A 25,338-nucleotide genomic window follows, 5' to 3' on the forward strand; every position below is an offset into this window, starting at 1 on the left:
ACATTAGAGTCTTTGTTCATACAAAAATATTGATTCATGCAGCTTTAAAGCCTCACCTTGTGTTTCATCTCACTTCACTTTAGCGATGCTGCAGATCTCGACAGTTTACATGGTGAGTACCATTTTATTTGTATGGATAGGAACGATAACCGCAACTACAAAAATCACCCACCTGTTGTTTCCACACAGAATGGGCTGCAGCCCGGCCCAAAGTTGCACAAATGCTGAGAACTGAGAGTGTGGGTTTTCAGCGTCCTCCTTCCCTTTCCCTCCTGCTCCGACACCAGCCTCTGCTCCCTCCTCAGTCTCCTCTCCGGGGATGTCGGTGGTGTTGGGGCCCCACGTGGTGGCATTGAGGGACCAGGTTGTGTTTGTGGGGGAAGGGGGAGTTCGACCAGTACAGGCCCCTTTGGGCAGCAGTCGGGCCAGGCCGGAGAGCAGGTCCACGTCCTTGAGAAGCCTCTCCATATCGGCCAGGTCCTTCAGTAAGGCCCCGAGGTGGGACTGGGAGAGAGGAAGCAAGGAGCTGGGCCGCTCCAGGTGAAGCTGGTGGGAAGAGGATGTAGGAGAAAGCTAGTGAGGTACTATCATGGGCTCCAAACTTGTTGTTAGTTAATCTCAGATGCCAGAAATCAAAAAACAAGTTCAAATACAAGGAATGAGAAGATCATATATATTATATACATACATCCTTCTTTACCATGCAGCTCGTCACATCAGATGCATTTTTTAAACTTTTTTATTTTTGTTGTCTTACCAGAAAAACAGACATTGAGTTTAGCCAAAAGGACCACACAGATTCAGACCATGTTTTTGATTTCATCCACAATTAGTGATACTGTCGGTGACTATGCATTGGTTTAGGTAGATATTTTTATTTTGCACACCTGCTCCTCATCCCCTCGTTGCCTCTTCTATACTGACTGTAAGGAATAAGGAAGTGCTCAGACTCCATAATTTTGCCCCGTCTACACAGGAAGTAGGAAAATGCGGTGTTGTGTACATTGACATCTGCACCTTGCACCTATATTTTAGAAGATATCTTATACGTCTTATTATAGAACATACAGCGTGAAGGACTGACACACAGGGAAACTTTCTTCTACAGCAGTCTGACAAACGTTGAGTGATATTTACACAGCAGCGATAATTAGATCAGTTCCTCATGTTACTGTCAGAATAGTCATGTGACTGGTCACAATACGTTTGTCTTTCATGATACAGTATATGATATAATAACAGAAGTTGTCTGAGTGTGACTGTTTAAAACGTGTGCTAATATTACATTTCTTCATCCAAAACACAGAGTGCACAGTGGAGACTGTATGGATTTACTATTGTGTAACAAGCTAATTATTCCTAATTATATTATCAATAAAACATATAATATAATAGAGTTGGGTGAGAAGTATATATATAATAACTACAGTACCAGTCAAAAGTTTGGACACACTTTTCCCTTTAACTTGAATCAGAAAGTTAAAGGGAACTTTTGACTGGTGCTGTATATTGGCTCTTATTTGTTTACGATATTAACTATTTGATAAGGATCCCTTAAATGTGGTTATTAAAGAAAGATGGCACAGATATGTGGTAAGTGGGACATTTTAGAGTGTAAAAATAAACTTGTTGCTCTCTGACACTAAACCTTTTTGGTGGATCTCCTAACAACAACATCTGAAACATGATAAGGAGCCCAACACTGGTTGTTATAATAAGTCAGAAAGTTTGGCAAACATTTTATATAATATTGATTCTGAATAGTGACTAGTTAACTAAATCTGTCAAATAAATGAGGTTTAGTAAAATGTACAATATTTCCCTCTGTAATGTAGTGGAGATGAAGTATCAAGTAGCATAAAATGGAAATACTTCAACCTGCAGTGCGGAACTTTTACACATAAATGAAAGTCCGTTACATTCAAGTTCTTGCCAAATGAGTTCACCCAGTGCTGATTAAGCCGATCATTTCACAGTATACAGAGTTTTTAAATCTCATGTGGGGTGTGACATTCCCCCGCTGGCCCTTTGGCTGTTAATCGTGTGGCTCTTCTAAAATTTCCAAATGTTATTGGACAAAATGGATCAAATTCTGAAAGGAGTCATTTCAAGGGGGTTGGGTGACACTCAAAACAATTTATCAACCATTTTGCAGCCTCAACAGTAGGTTACTGCCAGTATGTACTGGCCATCAAGCATACTGGGACACATCCCGGTGGGCCGTCAGAACATATCCATTTATACTGGCCCTCTCTGTTTGCCTGTCATTCGGGGTGAGAGCTGCTGCATAGCTGTGTCAGGCTGCATTCAGAGGGTTGAGCAGAGGTGTGGGGGGGTTGTGGGGGGGGGTGTGGCTGTGTTAGTGCTCTAGAACGTAACTGCTGTGAAATAATCAGAAAATAACATTTTATTGATCTGATTCACTGGCTTCCCTGTTACCACCGCTCCCTCTCTACATTCACTCTCTAGCTCACCCGACCACAGCTGCTCTCTCTCTCTCTCTTCTTTATCTCGTCTTTTTTAAAATGAGTTGGGAAGCCGACAGAAAAGTCTAACTTTACTTTTAACGTTATCACATGAAAAGAAATGTCCTCCCCTCGTCCTACTGACATCTTTGTACTCAGGCAATCACAACCGAGCAACTCTCTTTTACTCTCACTGCCAGAAGGAAGAGACTAAAGTCCTGCACTCTAGCTTTAAGTAAAGTTCAAGTACCTCAAAACTGTGGTTAAGTAGAAGTACTGTACTTGAGTGAATGTACTTAGTTACATCTTATATTAAATGTTTCTGTTGTACCTTCTCATTGACACTCTGTGTGTTGATCTGCTCTCGAAGCTCCAGGCTCATCTGCCTGAAACGCTCTGACCTTTGACCCTCCCCTCCACTGCACACTGCGCTGCAATAGGCCTGAAGCACCGGTCGCTGCTTCTCAGGCACCAACAGGATCTTACTGAGCTCACTAGCCCCGCCATCCCCGCAGGTAAGGACCTCCAGCATGGCGCCAGTCAGAAGAACCCCCTGTGGAAGACGCTAAATCAATGTTTTGTCCCAAGCAAGCACCAGTAAGTAAGCATTTCAGAATTCTATCTGCATCCTTCTAACGTGAAGACTGATCATTCTGTCGAGCAACAAGCTTGCAGCAATGTCAACCCTTTCCTGCTTTCATACAGGATAGGCTTGGTTTGTTAACCTGTTGTACTCGGGTCAGATCAGTCTCAGAAGTGAAGAATGTTGGCTGAGAGTGTTTCTACTGGGAATGGAGCTGAATCCCAATACTGGGATTTGGACTGCACATCCCTAGTTTCTACACGCGTTTCCCAGAGCAATACTTATAACAGCCTGTTAAAGTTGATTCACTATGATGATGAAGATGGTGCTGAATATATTTTAAAGTAACTAAGCCATACTATAGGCTAGTTTGAAAATACACACATCATAATGTTACAAAATTTTATACTTAATATTGTGCAGTGAACAGTCTACAGTCTTTATCATTGATGTTCCTGAGTGGAAACCTCCTGCTGGAGGCAGATGTTTCTGAAGCTGTGGCTGTTCCAATAAGTTTCATTCTGTGATTATTTCTGTATTAGACTTGGTGTTAGTGTGAGGCAAACAACAAACATACAAACCATGAATGGAAAGAAATAAGAAAACACGGAACCTAAAAATATACCATCTGGAAATTTTCCGCCAGAAGAGATGAATATATTATGCAAGAAAGAAGAGATCAATACTGAATTAATTTGTGTGTTATTTAATTCAATTTTTTCTGATTTACACATTATCACTTATTTATAACATTCATCACTAAAAAACATCTGTGTTCATGATAAAATTATAGAAAGTTGTAGTTTCTGGTTCCTCCTGCAGGTTCTTCAGATGCTCTCAGCAGGAATCATTAATCTACCATCGTTTTTGAGTTAAGATGTTCTTTGGAAACAGCTCTTAAGTTTAAGAAGGTTCGTAAGATGAATTTTACGATCATCTTAGTCTTAAGATGTATTTGGGAAATGAGGTCCTGGTGGTTTAGAGTAAATTGACTTGATTTACAGTGGGCAGGCATTTATTCTCTGTATCTTAATGTTGTCGGTGTTCATATAAACATTAGGTGCTAGACAGCGATTTCAAATGTTGTCTTAGAATATTGTATATTCCTTCTCGTTTCCATTTTTTCTGTAACTCATAAAACATTTGTTTATATATTATATTCTTTTAGCAAGAAGAGGAAAACAAGAGAAACATTTATCATACTGCTGACTACAAAAATTGTAGTTTGACTGAACAAAAAAATCAAATAACAGAGTTCTATATCTTTTATTGAAGCACACTTTTATTTGTGTACTTTTTCATTTATAACAACTTTCCATTAAAAAAGCCTCTACACACTTATAGGATGCTCATTCTCACACTCTCCTCTAGTTAAGGTGGGACAACTTATACATGTGTTATTCTCATGATGCATTAATGAGGTCACCAAATTCAAGTGTTTCAAGTGATGTAAATAGGCAGGTGTACCTCCACCTCCTTCAGGCCCTGCTGGTCATTTCTCTGGTTTCCAGTGACTTCAGTCAGGCCTAAAGCCTGGGACATCAGTCTGAGCAGAGCCTGCCTGTGGGCTGCTTTCGTTGGGTCACGTAACGCTTTGTGAATCAGACCTCCATCCAGACTGTGTACACTTCCAAGCAGCTTCTCCTGAAGGAAGATGAAGACAGCCAAGACATCACTGATAAATAAAAAAATAGGCATATGCTCAATGCTCACTAAAACCAAATACAATAAAAAATACCAATTGTAATAATGGCAGCAGGGTTTGAACTGTCACTGAGCTGTGTGTGAGTGGAAGACACAAGAAACAAGCAACAAAACATTGTTCACATTACAGTTTGGTTTTTCTAAACTGGGATAATGTGAAAAAACATTAACATGATACTCAAAGATACCCGTCATTACTCCTTAAATAAAGCAGGTTATAGGGTAAACAGTCATGAAAAATGCAGGTTCAACAGTGTAAACTGTCTAATGTAACAGTGTCAATACATAAAGCTGCATGCACCACTTTGTGGCCACCAGGGGGCAGAAAACATCTTTTAACTCTGCTTTGGTGTCCACCAGCTCCTGAGGAAAACATCTGGCTCTTTAGCTGCTAAATGCTCCACTATGTTCACCAGCTAGACGAACTTTGGCCTTGTTTTAAATGTATGAAGGAGTTCTTTTTTTTCCCCACTCGGACCTAAAGTTGGTCTAAACACTGCGGTAAGTTCACACATATACAGTATATACTCTAGTTAAGTACATACAGTAGTAAGCAGTCTCTGGCCTCTCATGAACCTGACGCTCGGTGGGTGTGATACTCTGCTCTGACTGTTGTTTTCTGATGTAGCTGCCGTACGAATGAACCAACAATGTCACCAATTTGTTTTCACACGTCTTTTTTGCAGTCCTGTTAGCTCAGTAAAGATAAGTGGTAGGTCTCATTCACAATTAAAGCAACCTAGCAATTTAATTGTCACGTTTGAGTCTGATAAGAGCAGCGATGCTGGGTGTGGCGAGATCTGATACCTCGCTACTGCATTCAAATATCAAACCGTTTGAACTTGAACCCCCTTTATGGCATTTTCCAAGGCACATCTAATAAAACTTTAGCTTACCAAGAAGCTCAAAGCTGGATAGTTTACCTCTTATCATGTGTAGATAGTGTATTGAAGTGGACATTTAAAGTAGAGCTACAACGATAGTCAATGAATCAATAAGTTGCCAACTATTAAATTAATCATTCTGAAAATCAATTAATTGTTTTGAGCCATTTTTTAAGAAGAACATTTCCAAAATCTCTGATTCCAGCTTCTTAAAATTGACAATTTTCTTTATTCTTTAGTCTTTGTTGTTGGTCGTGTTAAAACAATGACGACATCATCATGGGCTCTCCAGTATGCTCGACCACAGCTTTCCTCTCTCTCTCTCTCTCTCATTTCTTTAAAATGAGTCGAGAAGGAGACAGCAAAGTCTAACTTTACTTTTAACATTATCAAATGAAGACTAATGTCCTCCCCTCCTCCTAGTAACGTCTTTGTCCTCCCTCTTGGCAGAGTTTTACAGCTCTGATTGGCCACCGCAGCCTTCAGCCGCAGTGCCGTTGTGTTGCGTTTCTCCAAAACTTTGCTCTGGTTCAACTTTTCCGGCCGCAGTCCAGCGCAGTGCTACTGCCGCCAAAACACCCACAGCCAAAACGCACTTCCCCCATTCACATGAACGGGAGGACTGGTGTTTTTGCCGCACTGCCTGACTTGGTCCAAACATAGCCTAAACAAGACCTCAGTGACCTCATATGTGGATCATACATGTGTATATGTGTGTGTGTGTGTGAAGTGAAGTGTGTATCTGTGTGTATGAACTTGCCTCCAGATGAAGGACTTTGTCTCCAGGTTTGTGTCCAGTGTCTCTTGCCCCTTGAATCCAACTTTGGGCCCCTCCTCCCTCTCTGGGAGATGTACCAAAGATAAGACTGTACACCTACAGGACACACACACACACACACACACACACACACACACACACACAGAAGATGTGAATGAGAGCATGAATCCAATGGTGTAACACAAACACTACGATTTGTTTGAACATGAAACACTGGCTGTCCAACACCTTTCAACAATATAAAACCGTATATATATTCTTTAAAAACATGTTAACAATATTTTTAACTGCAAAAAGCTGTGATTAAATGTGATTTCAGTTGGAATGAACATGTCCTAACTATTTGGATTAACAATTATTTGGGGCCTTTCGTTCAAAATCAACTCAATTCACGGTGCAGTGGAAATGAAAGATATGATTATGTAAGCAGATTTATTTAGAGTTATTATTTATTTAGAGGCCTAGAGATTCCTCCCTACGCCTGTGGTGCAGTACATCAATGAATAACATTTAGTAGCATAGAAATGAGGAGAAAGGGTTGCATGCCTATAAATAACTTTAAAGGCTATAACATAAAGATTACTAACTCATTTCACAACACTACACCACGAGCTGGTTGCGAGTTTACAAAGACTAAAATGTCAAAAATGCAAAATTGCACCTCGTTAATAACAAAAACAGAGACAGAGCCTTTAAAGAAAGTTACCTTTAAGAAGATTGCCGGGTACTTTATGCTCTTTCTTCTTAGTTACTTTTCTGGAGCTCTCAGCTCTCATTGAAACCACCATTTATGTTTAGCTGTCTTAATATGATCTTTTATATCCACATTTCCACCGTGTGCGACTGAAAATGTACTCTTGCAGTGTGTGCAGAACACAGCGTTTTCCTTGCCAGGTACTTTACGGAGGAAGGAGTAAGACTGCTGGAGCTATAGCTAACCGTTAGCAGACAGGCTCTGTCATAGGCTAGCAACAGCCTTGACAACGACACACTGATTGATTGACACGTGGTGCACTGTATCTGTTTTTATATTGGGTTAGGTAATGATGAGTGGGACAGAATATGATAAATGTCTATGTATGCACTGAAAACAAGTATAATATTATAATTATTATTTTAATTGCGGGGAAAACTGGGATAGTTTGGTAGTGAATGTTGAAAACCGGAACATTTTAGTGTTTTACAGATATTTGTCAGGACTCGGGACACCCAGCTTGGACAATCTCGAACAAACCGGGATGTCTGGTCACCGTAGTTACTGCACACAGATATGAGTTTATTTAACTTACAGTAAAATAACAAACATGATGACGTAAAGTAAATATGTTAGTCTAACTTGGAATAAGTTAATAGAATTAAAACTTCTAAGCTGGATAAACTCAACACCTAAACATATGAAGTTCAGTTAAATCTCCTAACTCAAACATGTATTAAAGCTTGTTGCCTTTTTCGTTTTTGCAGTATTGTCATGTTCACCTGTCAACAGGGTCGGTTCTTGTCTGACTGCACCTTCAGGCTGTTGCACAGCAGTAGGAAGAAGTAGACGCTGCTAAACTTTCTCACAGTGAATAAATATCTTGACAATTTGGATTAACAATTATTTGGTTCAAAATCGACTCTAAAACATTCACAGTGGAGTGGAAATGAAAATTGATTATGTAAGAACACTTATTTAGACTTCACTGACTTCTTAAAAGCACATATTTGTCTAATTTCCTCGTTAACTTCCATTGTAAGAATGAGGGGAAGAGAAAGTGTATTGATTGATCCAATGTTAATCAATCCATTGATTGTGTTATTTTACAATTTATCTCAACATCCTCCAGCTGGAGACCCATGAATATTCCTTTCATCTCTCAGTTTGCAGGGATCTCATTGTTACTGAGTTATTACAGCTACAGTGTGAGCTGAACACTCGTCATTCAGCGCTGAGAGAGAGCTGTGTAGAACATTTCCAGCGTGTGAACAGCCTCCTGCTGACAAATATTTGTAGTGTGATTAGAATTTTCATTTCCTGTTTATATCACTGTCGAGTTTGTAGAGGATGTAGCCGTTTGTCTCTTCCTGGGACGGATGTATGCAGGAGTCACTATCAGACACAAGCCTGTAATTACTGATGTGAAACTGTGAGGGCTTCACTAGACCAACTGTAATTACAATCATGGCTGCAGAGTTCTGTGTTGGTGCATGTTTCCCATGTAGTCATTTACAATGCTGATGATTTCAATTAGCATAGCTGCAGCTCAGCTGCCTGTCAACCCCTTCAGACCCCCTGAAAATGTTTTAAAGTTTGACCGCTGCCTCGTAACTTAGTTGACTCAAACTAACCAATCAGTGCAGTTTGCCAAATGACAGAGTGAAGCGTGACAGAAGGGCAGAACGGCAGACAGACAACAGGAAGTGAAGAAATTTATATATGCAGATCTCACTTTTTGTCTTGTCTCAAAATTGAATGTCCGTAACCACATAAACCCATCTATGTGTCTTATTAACATGTGAGGTGAAAACAATCCATCACAGCATTTTCAAGAATCAGCTGTGGGCATAAAAATATCATAAAGACAGTTCAAATTCATTCGTTTGTGTGTGTGTGTGTGTGTGTGTGTGTGTGTGTGTGTGTGTGTGTGTGTGTGTGTGTGTGTGTGTGTGTGTGTGTGTGTGTATGCGCTTCTCCTTTGACAAGACGGTGGCTGTTAACATTATGTAAGTACAGTATTCGCTGCTACAGGACTTTGTGACTGTGCAAATGAGTTTATGGCAAAGTCTGTGAATATGCAAAACAAATAAGTCTGAATATGATGCAACAACTGCCTGTTGGTCTGAGCTGAGCTAGAGTGAATACATGTGAAGAGAACAAACAGTGGAGTGAATCAGCACGTCACCTCTCTGAGGCTGACTGGAGTGTTGAGCAGCAGGCTGGCTGTGGAGTTGGACAGAGAAATGTTCTTCACCAGGAACTGCTGGAAAACCGACTGGTTCTTTAACACGCTGGCCAGTGTGAAGCCTGCATACAAAACACAAACACACACACACACAATGCTTTAAAATTCAGCTTTCTGTCCGTGTGGACACACGTTTTATTCACTGAAATAAGCGTTTCGATCAGCTGATGGTGCTCGGTCTCTATAAAAACATCTTCTGATATACAAACACAACAACTGACCTTGAGGAGTGCAACATTTTGTGAGAAGTGCCGAGCAGAAGAAGCAGCTCTAAGATTTAGTTTACATGGAGTCTTTGATGGCATGAAGTTACAATCTCTCATATAAAGAAGATTCAGCATCATCTTATTTGATCCATAGACAGATATTTTTTATCCCACTGATTTCTGCCAAAACAGATATCATGAAGCAACCCTGCCTCCTAGAAATAACATTTGTGTATGACTGAACTGCAACAACAAATACAGATTGTAGGAAACATAATTCCTCTCTCAGCATAACGAGAAAATGTTACTTCATGTTTTGAGCAATTCACAAAAATGTTGATACAGAACAATTCCTGCTGGTAGTGATTACTACTACTTTACTCATTTGTGGGGAGATTTTAGACACTTGCAGCTCTTGGTTGAGGTTGAATAATAATAAGTGAATAAACCTCAGGGCAGAGAACTACTGAAAGACCAGTAATGTCGGCATTTCTAAAATATTTGAGCCCACGAAATCATTATCAGGAAAAAAAAAGCTGGCAGAGAAACACATTGTCTGAAGAAGGCTGTGTGTCAGACCCTGGCTGTTGTTGTAGTCTGGTGGTAAAGGGGTGCTGCTGAGACTCTCCAGGTGCTGCTGCAGGGTCTCCAGCTCTTGGCCCAAACCAGGCCGATCTGAGGTGAAGAGTCGGTTTTGCTCGACCACCTCACTGATCCGCTCCAGCAGCTGGGTCACACTGAGAGAGAGAGAGAGAGACATGAAAACAGGAACTGCACACAACAGGAAATATTTTTTTGATAGTCATTTGAAAGACATCAAGAAATCGGAGCAGATAATGGTGGAGGCGGGGGAGGCGGGGGGGGCATATCATGAGGTTAAGCAGAGACAGATCAACCGCTCGTCTGCGTGCAATTACAGGTAATGACAGTCTTTCTTTTTTCTCTTGCTCTGTTAAAAGTGTTTTAGATGTTCAGTCTATCAGGTAATTAGCACCATTAAATAGCAAACCATTAGTGGTGCTGTGTGTGTGTGTGTGTGTGTGCGTGTGTGTGTGTGTGTCTATGTGAGTTACATGTAGGAGCGCCTGTGTTTCTATGTGTTTACAGCCAAATGTAGAGCAAATTTGAATCATATTTCCAGAAATCTGCAGAAGAATAATGTGAATTAATGCTCCATCGACTGCTGTTATGTGCATATTAGGAGCTGAGTGATCAGATATACACAATTATCAGACGGGGGCACAACAAGACGTAATTAATAAGGCACAAACCTAAAACAGTGGAAAATTAGAAAAGTGCACTCGTATACAGATGTATACAAAGTTTATAATAAAGTGTTTTTGAGTATAGTCTCAGTTTTCTTTAAGATGCATAGAATAGTGTAACTGAGTATCCTGGTAACAATAAACGGGAAGATAAGTCCAAACTTCTTAATTGAAACATTATTTATTTAGAACATTTTGTTGTCACACATCACACAAGACAGACCCCCTCCCTACCTCCCTCTCCCCTCCCAAACAAAGAAGAGTTCAATTTCACTCAATTGTCCCTCCCAGCTCCCGTACAGTCAAGACTGCAGCGAAGCTAACAAAAACAGGGATTTATTCATCTTGTACCGTGCTTAACTTTATTGGATCCTGCCATATCGAGTATAGAATGAATCTGCAGATGCTCCGTTTCGAATGGACCAAACTTTTCTATGGACGTCAGTTTTTGGGCTACAATAAAGGTCAAAATGTGGCCTGTAACAGACTAGGGAAGCTTTGTTTTTAGCATAGCCGATTGCTGGAAATTCCTTGCTATGTCGAAACGCGTATCGTAAAACGGTGAGGAAGATTGTGAATCACTGCAACCACGAGAGGTCCTTGAGCAGTCATAAACACACACACACACAAACACACAAACACACAAACACACAGACACACACACACACAGACAGACACATGCCTGGAAGGAATAACAATATAGCAAACGTGATGGAAATGTGACATTTCTGTTTGTTTCAGCGTTTCATCGTTGTTTCACACAGATCTGATATTTTTGTCTGCCGCTATTTCTGCAATATTTTGAGATACTTAAGATTTTACACCTTTTCAACAAAAGTGGAGAAATGAGGGCAGTGAGAATAAAAACAGGTGGACAGTCTCTGTTTTTATTATCAACACCTTCCCTGAACTACAAATGAAGAAATCACTTTGACTACACATACAGTAGGTCGTGTTTACAGTCAAATAAACATGAATGAGTCTACATGCAAAATATCAGTCACTTATTTATCCAACAGAACTTAAACATTTCTTGTTCCGCTGTGGCTCAGGAGGAGCAGCACCTTAGAGCAGCTTTATGTGATTGTTTGTGTGTGTGTGTGTGTTAATGAGTTGCTTTGGTTGGAAGCGAAACAAATGCAGTCGATTCACAAAAAAAGAAACAAAAAAAGAACAGGGTTTAAAGTTTCCGATTGACTGCTCCACTCCAAATAACCTCACAGTATAAACTTGAAATGTGTTCAAACATCTCACCAGTGTGCACAAAGCACACAAGAACATTTGAAGTTGAATGAAAAGAGATTTAAATAACTAAATGAAGGGCAGTGGAGGCCTAAAGGTTAGGGAGGCAAGCTTGTGACTGGAGGGGCGCCGGTACAATCCCCTGGACTGACAGGATAAATCTGGATGGGGAAAGTGAAGAAGCAGCACTTGCCCCTCTCTCATTACCACCACTGAGGTGCTCTTGAGCAAGGCCCTTAACCCCAACTGCCCCAGTGGAGCTGCTCAGTGGCTGGGAGATCAGATTGTGGTTGTACCGGGCAGCTTCCAGGTGTGAATGTGATCACAGTGTTGAAAGCTCCACTATATGTGGCCAAGACAAACTCTACTCAACTTCTGACTATTTTATTTCATTTTAATTGGTGACAAATTAAACATAGTTTAATGTCTCTCAAGTTGTACTGGACTAGATCTGAACTGTCAAGAATGACAAAAACAAACATGAAAAAACTAGACAACCATCAGATAATCTGAAGCAAAGGAGAAGCTGTGGTTTTCTGCACCTAGCAGATTTTAATCTCAAATGTAAAAAAGAAGAAGTTCAAAAGTTCCACATAGTCTGATGTAAGTGACAGATAAAGAAAATGTCACTATTTTGTGTTAAGTCATGTAACATCGGCATGTAACTGATAGATGTCTTGGAGATAGACGATATGTGGTAACAACAATAAGAGGAAGTTGTAGAGTTATAAAATGAAAAGCCAAGAGAGGCTCGAGGTTCCTTTTTCTCTTTTAGGCTCTCCTTAGTCTTTTAGCTTTTTGCTTTTTAACTTTTTGCTTACATTTTGTATTTTACTTTTTACATTCTTAGATTACTTATTTTGTAAAACCAAATAAAACCGGTTTGTATTTTTATACACTCCAACCAAAGTTCCTGAGGTCCTCTGGTGTTCCTTAAAGGTAAACAAGACTCCTCCTTTAGGATAGGCAGACATTCATGATGTATGATGACATTTGTTAAGGATAAACTTGCAGTGTTTATTGAATAACAGGAAGGTAATGGTTCAGATTTAATGACTGAGGTCAACATGCTGCTATACATGTGACTTTTCAATATAAAAAAAAGTATTGATGGATTTTGAGACTCTTATTATTTTTTTTGTTCCTAGTCTAACTTCAATATGATCTTGAGTTCCAATAATGCTTTGGGGGATGTAAACAGGAAGTATAACGTTGACATGGATTCACTGAGTTAGCTGTGGGCTATAACTTTAGGCCTATATTTGTACAGGTTTTGGTAAATTGTCTCCATTAAAAGTATGCTGAATTAGTTTTTAGAAGTTCCTGTTTGCAATGTAGCCACAGATGTACAGACAACTATCACTAGATTACATTAATTGCAGTGAAATGTTGAGGCTTCCCTCAAGATTCCCAGTGTGCTCATCTAATACTGGATAGGAGTTAGGTGGACTGGCTGACATCCAGGGTTTCTATGGAAGTGTAGCCTTATACGTCCCTCTCAATCTCAGCATTCTCACATAAGTACAGACAAACTCTACTCACGTGGAGTTCTTGTATTGCAGGAAGCCAAATTCATCCCTCTGTCCATCGGGGCACAGCGACTGCATGATGGGAATGATGCCAGCTGATGTGAGGGGGGCTGCGCTGTAAAAGGCTGAAAAGGGGGTAGGAGGGACGAACAGAGAAAAGACAAAACCACAGAGACAAGGATGGGAGGAATAACAGCCAAAAGAAGAGGATGTGGCAGAGGGAATACAGAGGACAAAGATGTAGGAAAAGAGGAGGATGAGGACCAAAAGGTAGGGTGTTGTCATTAAAAGAAAACCAAAGGACCAAATAGGACAATGAGGACGAAAAAGACAAAGGAGACATTTTAGTGTTAGAGTTGGAAAGGAAGAAAGATAGCAGACAAGCCACCAGAAGGGCAGCACGGCAGCAAATGGTGAGAGATGCTCCCACATGTCAATGCTGAATACACAGGCCTTTCATCATTTTGTTGCACAAAAATGTGATATTTTTCCTCATCTGTCCATAAATGCTAGCTGGACAAGCTTTCAGCGAGGAAAAAAAGAAACTTGCTAAAAGCCCAATGTTTCCATGGATACTGTGCTGAGTGTGGAGGCTGTATATCCGCCCACAAAATCACTTCCTATTGTCCTCCAGCTAACTCTCTCTCATATCATCTCTTATTGAGAAACAGGAGAAAGAACTAGAAATCCTTTCTGGAGCACAAATACATCTATATCTGTAACAGGTGTAGAAACAGCCAAACCACGATTCATATTATAACTCTGTTACAACAGTAAAACGCTGCTTACGCATTGTTACTTCATTAAACATATTTAATATATCAGTCGAGCTTATTCTCTGCAAAACGAGTATGTTTACTTTTAATACATAAAACACATTTAGCTGGTAATACCTCTGTGCTTTTACTTTGATAGGATGTTGAGTTCAGACGCTATTCTCTTACCACACTGTTCATGTTAATACTAGCCTAAATTGTAAAGTGATAAAAAAAATGTGTCATGTCATCATATAATGATATTGCCATGTGTTGACAAGTTTACATTATAATATTATTTTCCTGCTGGCTCCACCGTGGAGAAGTTAGTTCCAGAAAGGAGATGAGTTTGGTATTGTGGTAGTGGTTTGATAACATTAAAGGAGACATATTATGTACATTTCCAGGTCTACATTTTTAATCTGGGGCTCTACTGTGATATATTTGCATGATGCATGACATGATGCATTTGCATTTACAGTTAAAAACTCATTTATCTTATCCTGGCCCTTTATGCAGCACCTCAGTTCAGCCTCCGTCTGAAACAGGCCGTTTTAGCTCCTGTCTCTTTAAGAGCCTTCTCTGTTCTGATTGGCCAGCTTCCGAAAGCTGCATCACTGCTTCGGAGGTATAGCAGCAGGATTTCACTACTTTTTCTCATTCTTTACTCGAAATGTCAACTTCTCAAATATATCCGTATACATTTGAGCCAGAATCCAATCCCAAATATGAGAATGGACAACGTAAACAACACCTTTCTAACAACCTTAGCAACAAAGGCTACGGAACAGACTGCTGTTTATGTTTATGTGCTGGTTGAAGCCCTGGCTTTTGACTTGCAGGGAGCATTTCTACATACGCTAACCTCAACTTTTGGAACTTTGACCATGTTTAACATAGATACTGTATCCGACATCAGAACAGTATATAAATAACACAAAATCACAAAAAGCATGATACGGCTCCTTTAAAGTAATAGTTCAAAAATATTGAAAAATACACTTTCTGGCTGAAAGTTAAATAAGACAACTGATAACACTCTCAATCTATCCATTAACTGTGAGGAAAAACCAGACTCTTTCTTGGTCCAGCACAGCAACCTCCTGGAATCTTGTCATCACCTGGTATACCAGTAGAAAGTTGGGGAAGTCACTACAGCTGGCCAAAAACCAGTCCAGCACATAACAGCTACTGGACACACCTTCTACCCAGTAAATATTAGCCTGAAGTTATCAACCAGCTGCTGTACATGATCCTGTAATTTCCTGTAACTTCAGTGAGGGTCTTTCCTGGTTAAATTAAGTGTTGTACACCTCAGACTGATGGTTCTACAAAATACAGAAACCAGTTTGTCACAGCACATTAAACATTTCTACCACAATAAAAGCCCAAACAACCATTTACTTAACAATAGAGAGCCCAGGTGTTAAAAGAGTGAGAACAATAACGTGAACATAAAAATAGACAGTGTGTAGTCTGCATCATTTTAATTATATACAATAAATAATTCTTTATGCCTAAATAGACTTTTTTATTAGCAATGAACGGGTCTAGACATTGAATATCAATTGGTCTTTGGTCTTTGGTCACAATGTATTAAGTACATGAAGTAGGTCAATAGATTCAGTTCATTGACATCTGTCCTCTCTCACCAACAAGCTGAGCAGAAAGGCCATCAAGTCAAGTGTTAAAGGTCAGAATCATCATTAAGTTAGATGAAGCACACAACCCGCTGTATGGAACAAGAATTATATAGAATGAGCAGCAATTCAATAAAGACTCAGTCAAATATGCAAAGTGTCCACCTGCTTCTTTGCTTACGACTCATCTTAAAATACACAAAAAACACACACCAAGACACACAGATAGGGACTGCACGTTTGATTGAACAGAACATATTTAAACCTTGTCTTGTACGAATCAACAGATTTCAGGACACTGCAGAGAAACAGAATGCAGTGAGGCACATTTGTGCTAGATGGCAATGAGGTTAATTACTCATCAATAGCACTATTGTTCCTACGACATCATAATTAACGTTGCTCCAGGACCATCATTGCAAATGACCAATCACGTTGTTGTGATGTCATAGCTTTGCAACTCAGGGAAAAAGACCAAAAACAGCGTTGCCAGATGTATGTTAATTATCGTATGATAATTTTGCAACAAATTGGACAGCAGCCTAGATGTCTAGAGAAACATCTAAACATATATGCCAAATATATGCCTCCTTTGATAAGTGGGACTTCATGGCATGTCCATGAATTCAACACGTGTTGCAGCAGCAGTAGACTGTTTTCTGAAATTACACATTAACGCTATTTGTTCTCTTGGTTATGACTCATGTATGATAATTTCCTCAAAATATGCTCATTTTAATCCTCTAATACTATACTTTAACATTTCCCATCTGGCAACGCTGACGAGAAAATACAAAAGCATTGCTCCTTGCCCCCTCACATGCATACTGTATGCAGTGGGGAACAGAAGGTAGGCATTAAAAATACTTTCTTTAATGATATGATGGGACATCTTAATCCCAAGATTGACCTTTTAATACATGCCTTTTCCCGTGGATCCATGAAGGCTCAATTCTTAATGTAAACATTAATATTTTTAATAATGCAGCAGGTTGGAGGGTTCCTTGTACAATTTACAGCATTAGCTCTCTGAGAATCTCTTTCATATCCAAGCAAAATTGGTATTGTAACTGAATTATCCCTAACTGAATCAATATTGAATCAAATCGGAAATTAAATCAAATTGGAACACTGGGCTGAGGGTTGAATGAGAGAATGAAAATGATTACCGTAAATATAATTAACTGGCTCATGGACGTGGAATTTGGCTTAAATAAACGATTACATAAACAATGTAGCTGGAAGTATTTGTCCAGGATTAACTTGCATGTTTGTCCAGGGCCATCATATTAAAGTTGGTCCTGTGCCATTATATGAACGTTTGTCATAACTATTTAAGACATCTGTTTCAAACTTTAAAAAACAAAACATTTTCTTTTAGTTTCCAGAGGACCAGAGTAGAGAGCTTGTGAGACACCAGCTGTGGATGAAGTGTCGCTCACCTCGATGGTTTTGTTGGGCTTTCACATTTGCTTTCTGAGTCCTTAACTGTACCTTCCAAGACTGGCTTTCACAGTGAAATATAGTTTTTATCGTTTTCTTTTCAGTGCAAAGGACTAAAACACATTATGAATCATGGGTGGTAATTTAATGCAGTACATTTGCAGCAGTTACACAAATAATTTAGTGTAATTTGGAATTTTCACTGAATTAACTCAGTAACACATTAAGGCATTTTGAAACTGTCTTGTAAAGGAACTGTAGGTTAAAGTTTCAGTGTGAGGTGAGTCCTCTGAACACTGCATTAAAAAACATCCAAATTGTATGACAGTATCACATACAGTACAAATAAACTGAATTGTTTCAACACTTCACTGAGTTTTAATGATATAAACATACAACATGCTATATAGTAGTATGTATAACTGGAAACTTTGTGATCTTCCACTATTGTGAGTTTGATCACACAACAGTTTGTAAAAAAAACCCTGAAAACTGGTTTAAAGTCCATGTGAAGCAATAATAAACGTGTTTATTGTCACACCATAGAAAAATGTGTTATTAACCACCTAGCCAAATTATGAATGATTAAAAAAATCTCCAAGTATATAAAGTTATGTTTCAAAATTCTCTGCTCTGAAAGACTGGGGGCGTGTCCACTGAAGGTGCTGACAGCGCAGCCCAACTGAACAATCTCTGAGTTAACAATGCTTGTATCAAACTCCCATATAAAAATACACAATTTAAAATAGGCCTTGTTTGTAGGTGTAAACTTTGTGCATATAAAAGAGCCAAAACAAGTGTTATGGTAGAAAAGCAGTTTATATAAAGAGTGGATCACAGCAAACTATTCATATTTACATAACTCCATGTTGTGATTTTATAAAAAGCAATAAAGCAGCATATGGTCATTTTCGGAATTTCATTGGCTATTTGAAGCACCAGTCATCGGCAGAATCTGTTCCTATTGGCTCGGTCTTTACACGAAAGAAGAGGGGCAGGCACCTCCTTTCAACATGGACTCTCGTTGGCTATTGTAGGCTGTGGACAGGACATGGGAGCTCCTATTAGGTCAAGTGAGGTGTCAATCAAAAGGTCAGAGTGCAGCCGCCATTTTGATACCAAGATGTGGCTAATGTTTACATGCTAACACAAATTATGAAGATTAGGACATCTGCCAGCTAATTTAAAATGATGCAACAGCCATCCTTGGATATTTATTGATGTGATAATGTGTTTTGGACTAAATATTTTATTGGATTGGCTCAACTGGACCTTTGTCAATGTAAGAAGACCATTTTTGTCGGAGCTGTATCAGTCAGTGGAGTAACATGGGGCTTCATAGGTGAGTAGCATGAATTTTGTATTGTTTGTTTGTTGGTGGTCTGACAGAGGTGTTGGTTGTACCTGCTGTTGTGATTGTATCTTGAAATGAATTGCATCAATTAAGTCACAAGAATCTTAGCTTTCCAAAGATGTGTTGCATGAGTACCCACTGAAAGACAGGAGTTGTGTACATAGCATAGTTGTGCATTTACAGGCTGTTGGAACGTTAAGGGGTTTTAAGAGGTGCTGGATTACTTATACAATGTTATCAAATGTGTATTATTAACATGATATCAATATTTCGTTTTTTTAAATATCAACTTTAATACGATTGCCCCGGCAAATACTGCTAGCTACATAGGTAATTGTTTATTTAAGACAAATTCCACATCCATGGATGGTTAATTATATTAACGGCAATTATTTTCTTTCTCTCATTCAACCCACAACCCAATGTCCCATTTTGATTCCATTTCTGATTTGATTTGAAATAATATTGATTCGGTTAGGGATATTTTAGTTACAATACCAATTTTGCTTGGATATGAAAGAGATTCTCAGAGAAAAAATGTTGTAAACTGGAAGGAACCCTCTAACCTGGTGCATTATTAAAAATATTCATGTTTACATTAAGAATTGACTCCAGAGCAGTTACATTAATGTGCTTTTTACTTGTTAGCTCAGTCAGCCGTAATCATACAGAATAAGAAGATGTAGAAACATTAGCAATAATTTCCACATATCAAAAGTAGGCTATGGCTTAAAATACATGTAGGAATTATTAATATATGACTTAAGGATAGAGTGAGCATTTTTTGCTATTTAGTTGGATGATGAAGAGACCATTCTGAATATGTCTCATAAAAAAACTTAAAGTAATGTCAGACTGTTTCTGCTACCGAAGAAAAGAATGGAAAAGTAGTTAAAGACTGATGAGGTCTATCTGACTGAAATGTTGCATTTATAATCATGGGAGCCAATTAACAGTATTGATTATTTCTTTCAATAAAAGACAACTATCATCACACAGTTGTCTCATGTTATTCTGAGCTGCAGTGATGGAATCAGAGGTTAAAATCGTCCACACTGTCAGCTGTCACTCCAGGGATAAAATAAACTTTGCACAATTAAAACACAGCTAAAATCATCGTTATGTTTTTAGTGTTGTACACGATCTCTCCATTTTTAGAAGCTCTGTTTTAAAACCAGAGTGGAAATAGAAAGTCTGGAACAATAATATGTTTCTACTGACCTATAAAAATATATATTGCTCTTTTTTACTGGTCATTTTACTGTAACTCAGGACTTTTGTCCATGTCTGGATCTTGTAGGAATGATCACTCTTTTTTTTCCAGTGATCTGATTGGTCAGTGGTCAGAGTGTTGACAGGTTGTGATCTGATCCTCTGAAGTTAACCTGCTCTGGAGCATAAGTTACCATGGTGATGAACCTTGGTAAGAAGTGAGCCACTGTCATAGGACTGAAAACCCAGAGTTACACCTGCAGTTACCTCGCTAACCCCAAATCCTGCTTCGTAATACAGGCCTCTGGAGCAACATTAATTATGATGTCATAGGAACAACACCAACACGGAGATATCAGATCGTGCTCATCAATATGATGACTTTGCAAGGCAATTCTCAATACTTTGCAGTATCATCAGCCCCTCACTGCTGTAGTGTAACAAAGTTATGGATTTCAATATAACTGTTATAAAATATGATTTATTTGAATCAAAGTGTCCATGTCCTAAACATCAGTAAGTAACTTTCCAGCCAATAAAAATATTTTCAGATCAGCCATATAATCACATCATCACTTCTTACTGTAGCTTCATTGTGCAGCTCATTAGTTTAGAAAGGTGATAGTATGATTAGCAGATTAGATTATTCCCCATACTGTATGTATTCACATCAGTGTTCAAGTGAGCTCCTCTCTGTCCAGGTGAGTGAGTCCAGTCACTGAGGTATCAGGACTGAGAGGAGCACACTCAACAGGGGGAGGCAGACATATTCATTTTCACACACATACTGTACACACACACAGATTAGACATACAAACACTAGCCCTGATCCACAACCATCATACTACTCATCAAGTACCTAGTATCTACCAAAACCTGGGCTTAAGTTCACTTGTCACTTCTTCGCTCATAAAATTTGTTGTGATGGATGTTTTTACATTGAAATCCAAATAGTTTTAGTCATAACTTATGGAATTAACATTGTCTTGTCAAGCTGGAGCAAGTGAAACTTTAAGCTGTTGGGACCTGTTGATTTTACCGGCTCCGCTGCAGATAATTGATGTTAATTGTGTGAGATTCTTCATGATGGTGTCTGTTCATGACCTGAGTCTTTTTGCTGTTTAACAAAGCTAATGAATAAGTACCAGAGAGAGAGTAACAGAGTGGCCAGCCCTCTTATACATAAACAATTTAGGAGATTACCTCATGTCAATTTAAGACTAAGCTCCTAGGAGCAGCTCAGGGCTGTGAGGCCATTTTGGTGTAGTGTAATAATAGTGTAATGTAATCCAAGTTTTAAGTCTTTTTCCAAAAATTAGTCTTCCAAAGTCTTATATTCAGGGTCATCTTATATTTGGGTCAGTACGGTAATAATGATGCACAAGTGCCTGAAAACCACATAAATATGGACGCCTAACATCAACTAAAGTCCGTCAGTGAATTTAATTAAACCCAAATTTCATAAACATAATGTAACTTTATAATTTAAACATTCATATGACCGACTCAGTTATCATACAACCTTCCTGAGCTGTCAGATGACGTGAACACTCACAAGTCTTTAATATCAGAATCTTTTCCATCCATCTGACATACCGTGAACGCAACATCAGTGATGTAAGATCACATGATGCACACTGGCATAAAAGGACTTTTATCCCTGATGTAACAGCTTTATCATTTTTTAAGTACCAGTCTAATAAAATCTGGAAAATGTCTAGAGGAGGCGTATCATTATTATCATCATTATCATTATTATTATTTTCATACCATTCATGTGTGTGGGGAGCTAACGGGAAGCCAGCTGTCATACAGTATGTACATCCATGTTTCAGACAGGTAGCTGGTGGCAATAGTTGTTGAGTGTAAATGAGAGACATTTATCAGATTTATACTTTTAATACAATTATAATCTTAAAAACTCAGGACCTCCCAAGTTCGGGGCTTTGAAGCAGCTCATCCTGTTAGTCTGTGAAGCTCATGTCAGCACAGCACTTTTGAATGTCATGATCATATTTGAGTGTTATTGAGTAATGTCAAGTACACCACTCATGTACATGCAAGCTGAATTGGTCAATTTTTCTATCGAAAGCTATACAAGATGAAGTTTCTCTGACTGACGAAAAAAGAAACTGTCTTATTTTATCTGATTGTATTGATGAAGGTTTGTGATTTTATTTCATACAATCCTCAGATTGTTCAGCCCTAGCTGGAAGCTAAACATGAAAGAGACTGAAGTTCTAGTCAGTATTGATGTAAGTATTGAGTGCAGTGGAATAGGTTTTTTACACTTGACCAAAGTTGCTTTTTCCACATTAAGAATCCCTGACAACATGCCAACCATCCAGGAAGTTCTTTTAGACAGGCTTCCTGTAACAGATTTTATGAGCCGCTGAGTGACAGAAATGTAAAGATCTCAGAGATGGTCGAGTGGTATGACGAGTTATTACTGCATCAGGACTAGTCATACAGATACTGTATGAAGACAAAGACACGGAAACACACAACCCCAACAAAGGATTAAGATAACCAGGAGATCAAAATGTTTTCATAAATTAATCTTGTCAGCCAGGATCACGTGTCAGGATGAAATGATGACGTGACACTTACACACTGGTCCATCCAACATGTTGAGATCATGCATCATGCACAGGCAGACAAGAAAAGAAAACACAGCCAGAAAGAGAGAAACAGATTTGAAAGAAAGAACAGCAGAAACAAGGTAGAGGTGAAGTAAACAAACAAAGACAAAAAGCATCAAAATAAACTGGGTGCTACAGTACAATGGCTACAGGCAGTAAAATCAACTCTGGACAGTGTAACACATTACTAAAAGGTGAACTATGGACACAAATAACCACAGCACATGGCAAGAGGCAAACCACATATTTGGAACAGCAGCAGATTAGTAGAAATATGTGTTTGCCTGTTTGAAAAGCATGAGGAAACTGCATAGAAGTACGTAATATCTGTATGACTGCAGGCAGATCTAGGCCAACATGAGTCAGCAGTGGTGTTCGCTTTCTATATTTAAAACAACAACATAATGGAACTTAACATGGAGGGAAGGATAACACCAGTATACCAGTCCAACCCACTGTTGGAGGTACCTTTAAACCAAACGCCCCCAAAGCTGGAAAGGCCTTTCCCACAATAATCCTGAGCTTTATTTTCAAAGCTTTTGCCATCATTATAATTAATTGTGATCAAAATGCAATCACTCCCTCCACTAAACTGAGGAAAGCTGTTCTTTAGCAGCTGCGCTGAGCAGAGCCAAACAAAGCTCGGCTAAACATGTTTAAAAGGGATGAGGTGGAATCTTTGGGGATCTCCTGATTCGATTTGATTCAAAATTAATTCTTAATTGAATAAATAAATGGGGGGCGGGGGGAGGGCATTGTTTTTAGAACAGCTTTATGAATTGTCTTGATGAAGGTCACTGTCTGACTAATAGGAAAGAACTTAATGAATGTTTTCTATCAACATATAATGTTTGAAATCATTATTATTTGGGAAATTACAAAAATGCTGATACTGAACATATGATTAAAATGCTCAGTGACAACATATTTCATTATTTATTCCATCAAGATATCCGATCTTGCAGTACAGTATCTGCTGGTAGTAACTATAGCAATATTAAACTTTTTATATAGTTATGTTTAGACATTGGCAGCACTTGGTTAAGGTTAGAGAAAGATCATGTCCAATCATGTTCTTGGTTTAAGACAGAAAGAAGTCAATGGTGATTTGAAGAACACAAGTTTCTTAACATTGAAACCAGGATCTTCCACTGACCTTAACCGAAGTGCTTTTGTTGCCTTAACCTAAACATACATGGGAATCAGGACGTGAAACCAGGTCTCTGCTGTCAGAGTCAACACTCTGCACTCAGTACCCCGTAATGACAAAGCAAAACCAGGATTTTAGGATTTTTTTGTAAATTTATTAAAAAACTGAAATATCACATTGACATAAGTATTCAGACCCTTTACTCATTACTTAGTTGAAGCACCTTTGACAGTGATTACAGCCTTGAGTCTTGTTGGGTATGACACAACAAGCTTTGCACACTTGGATTTGGGGATTTTCCACCATTCTTCTCTGCAGATCCTCTTGAGTGCTGTCAGGTTGGACGGGGAGCGTTGGTGGACAGCCATTTTCAGTCCTCTCCAGTGATGTTCGATTGGGTTCAAGTCAGGGCTCTGGCTGGGCCACTCAAGGACATTCACAGAGTTGTCCCTAAGCCACTCCTGTGTTGTCTCGGCTGTGTGCTTAAGGTCATTGTCCTTCAGCCCAGTCTGAGGTCCTGAGCGCTCTGGACCAGGTTTCATTAAGTCCCCCAGTCCCTGCTGCCGAAACACCCCCAACATCATGATGCTGTCATCACCATGCTTCACTGTTGGGATGGTATTGGGCAGGTGATGAGCAGTGCCTGGTTCCCTCCAGACTCGATGCTTAGAATTGAGGCCAAACAGTCCAATCTTGGTTTCATCAGATCAGAGAATCTTGTTTCTCACAGTGTGAGACTCATTTAGATGCTTTTTTGTAAACTCTGAGCAGGCTTTCCTGTGTCTTTCACTGAGGAGAGGCTTCCATCTGGCCACTCTGCCATAAAGCCCAGATGGGTGGAGCGTTGCAGTGATGGCTGTCCTTCTGGAATTTTCTCCCATATCCACACAGGATCTCTGGAGCTCAGCCAGAGTGACCATCAGGTTCTTAGTCACCTCTCTTACCAAGGCCCTTCTCCCCCAGTTGCTCAGTTTGGCTGGGCAGCCAGCTCTAGGAAGAGTCCTGGTTGTTCCAAACTTCTTCCATTTAAGAATTATGGAGCCACTGTGCTCTTGGGAACCTTCAATGCTGCACAAATGTTTTTGTAGCCTTCCCCAGATCTGTGCCTCAACACAATCCTGTCTCTGAGCTCTGCAAGCAGTTCTTTCAACCTCATAGCTTTGTTTTTGCTTTGATATACATTGTCAGCTGTGAGACCTTATATAGACAGGTGTGTTCTGTTCCAAATCATGTCTAATCAATTGAATTTACCACAGGTGGACTCCAATCAAGGTGTAGAAACATCTTAAAGATGATCAAGAGTACTGGAAGGCACCTGAGCTTAATTTTAAGTGTCATAGCAAAGGTTCTGAATATTCATGTCAACGTGATATTTCAGTTTTTCCTTTTTAATACATTTGCAAAATTTTCTAAAATTCTGTTTTTGCCTTGTCATCATAGGGTATTGAGTATAAATTGACGAGGGAAAAAATGAATTGAAACGATTTTAGCATAAGGCTGCAACATAACAAAATGTGAAAAAAGAATTACCTTCTGAAAACACT

The 25,338-nt window shown here is 39.2% G+C and overlaps 1 protein-coding gene across 5 annotated transcripts in view; it reads right to left on the bottom strand.

Annotated features, from left to right (window-relative positions):
- Nucleotides 1-25,338, bottom strand: part of abca2 (ATP-binding cassette, sub-family A (ABC1), member 2) — a 121,944-nt gene that overhangs the window by 46,945 nt on the left and 49,661 nt on the right. For 2 of the 5 annotated variants that reach the window (XM_044363135.1, XM_044363127.1), the window contains 7 exons: nt 13,612-13,723; nt 10,142-10,299; nt 9,297-9,418; nt 6,397-6,510; nt 4,516-4,692; nt 2,797-3,018; nt 173-546 (listed from right to left, as the gene is read on the bottom strand). In XM_044363135.1, the coding sequence (XP_044219070.1) occupies nt 173-546; nt 2,797-3,018; nt 4,516-4,692; nt 6,397-6,510; nt 9,297-9,418; nt 10,142-10,299; nt 13,612-13,723 (1,279 nt within the window). Of the gene's footprint in view, nt 1-172; nt 547-2,796; nt 3,019-4,515; nt 4,693-6,396; nt 6,511-9,296; nt 9,419-10,141; nt 10,300-13,611; nt 15,181-25,338 lie in introns of those variants that run through there. The other 3 variants (XM_044363118.1, XM_044363108.1, XM_044363144.1) reach the window with 2 other exon arrangements.

Source organism: Thunnus albacares, chromosome 2 (assembly GCF_914725855.1).
Source record: "Thunnus albacares chromosome 2, fThuAlb1.1, whole genome shotgun sequence".
NCBI classification, from domain to species: domain Eukaryota; kingdom Metazoa; phylum Chordata; class Actinopteri; order Scombriformes; family Scombridae; genus Thunnus; species Thunnus albacares.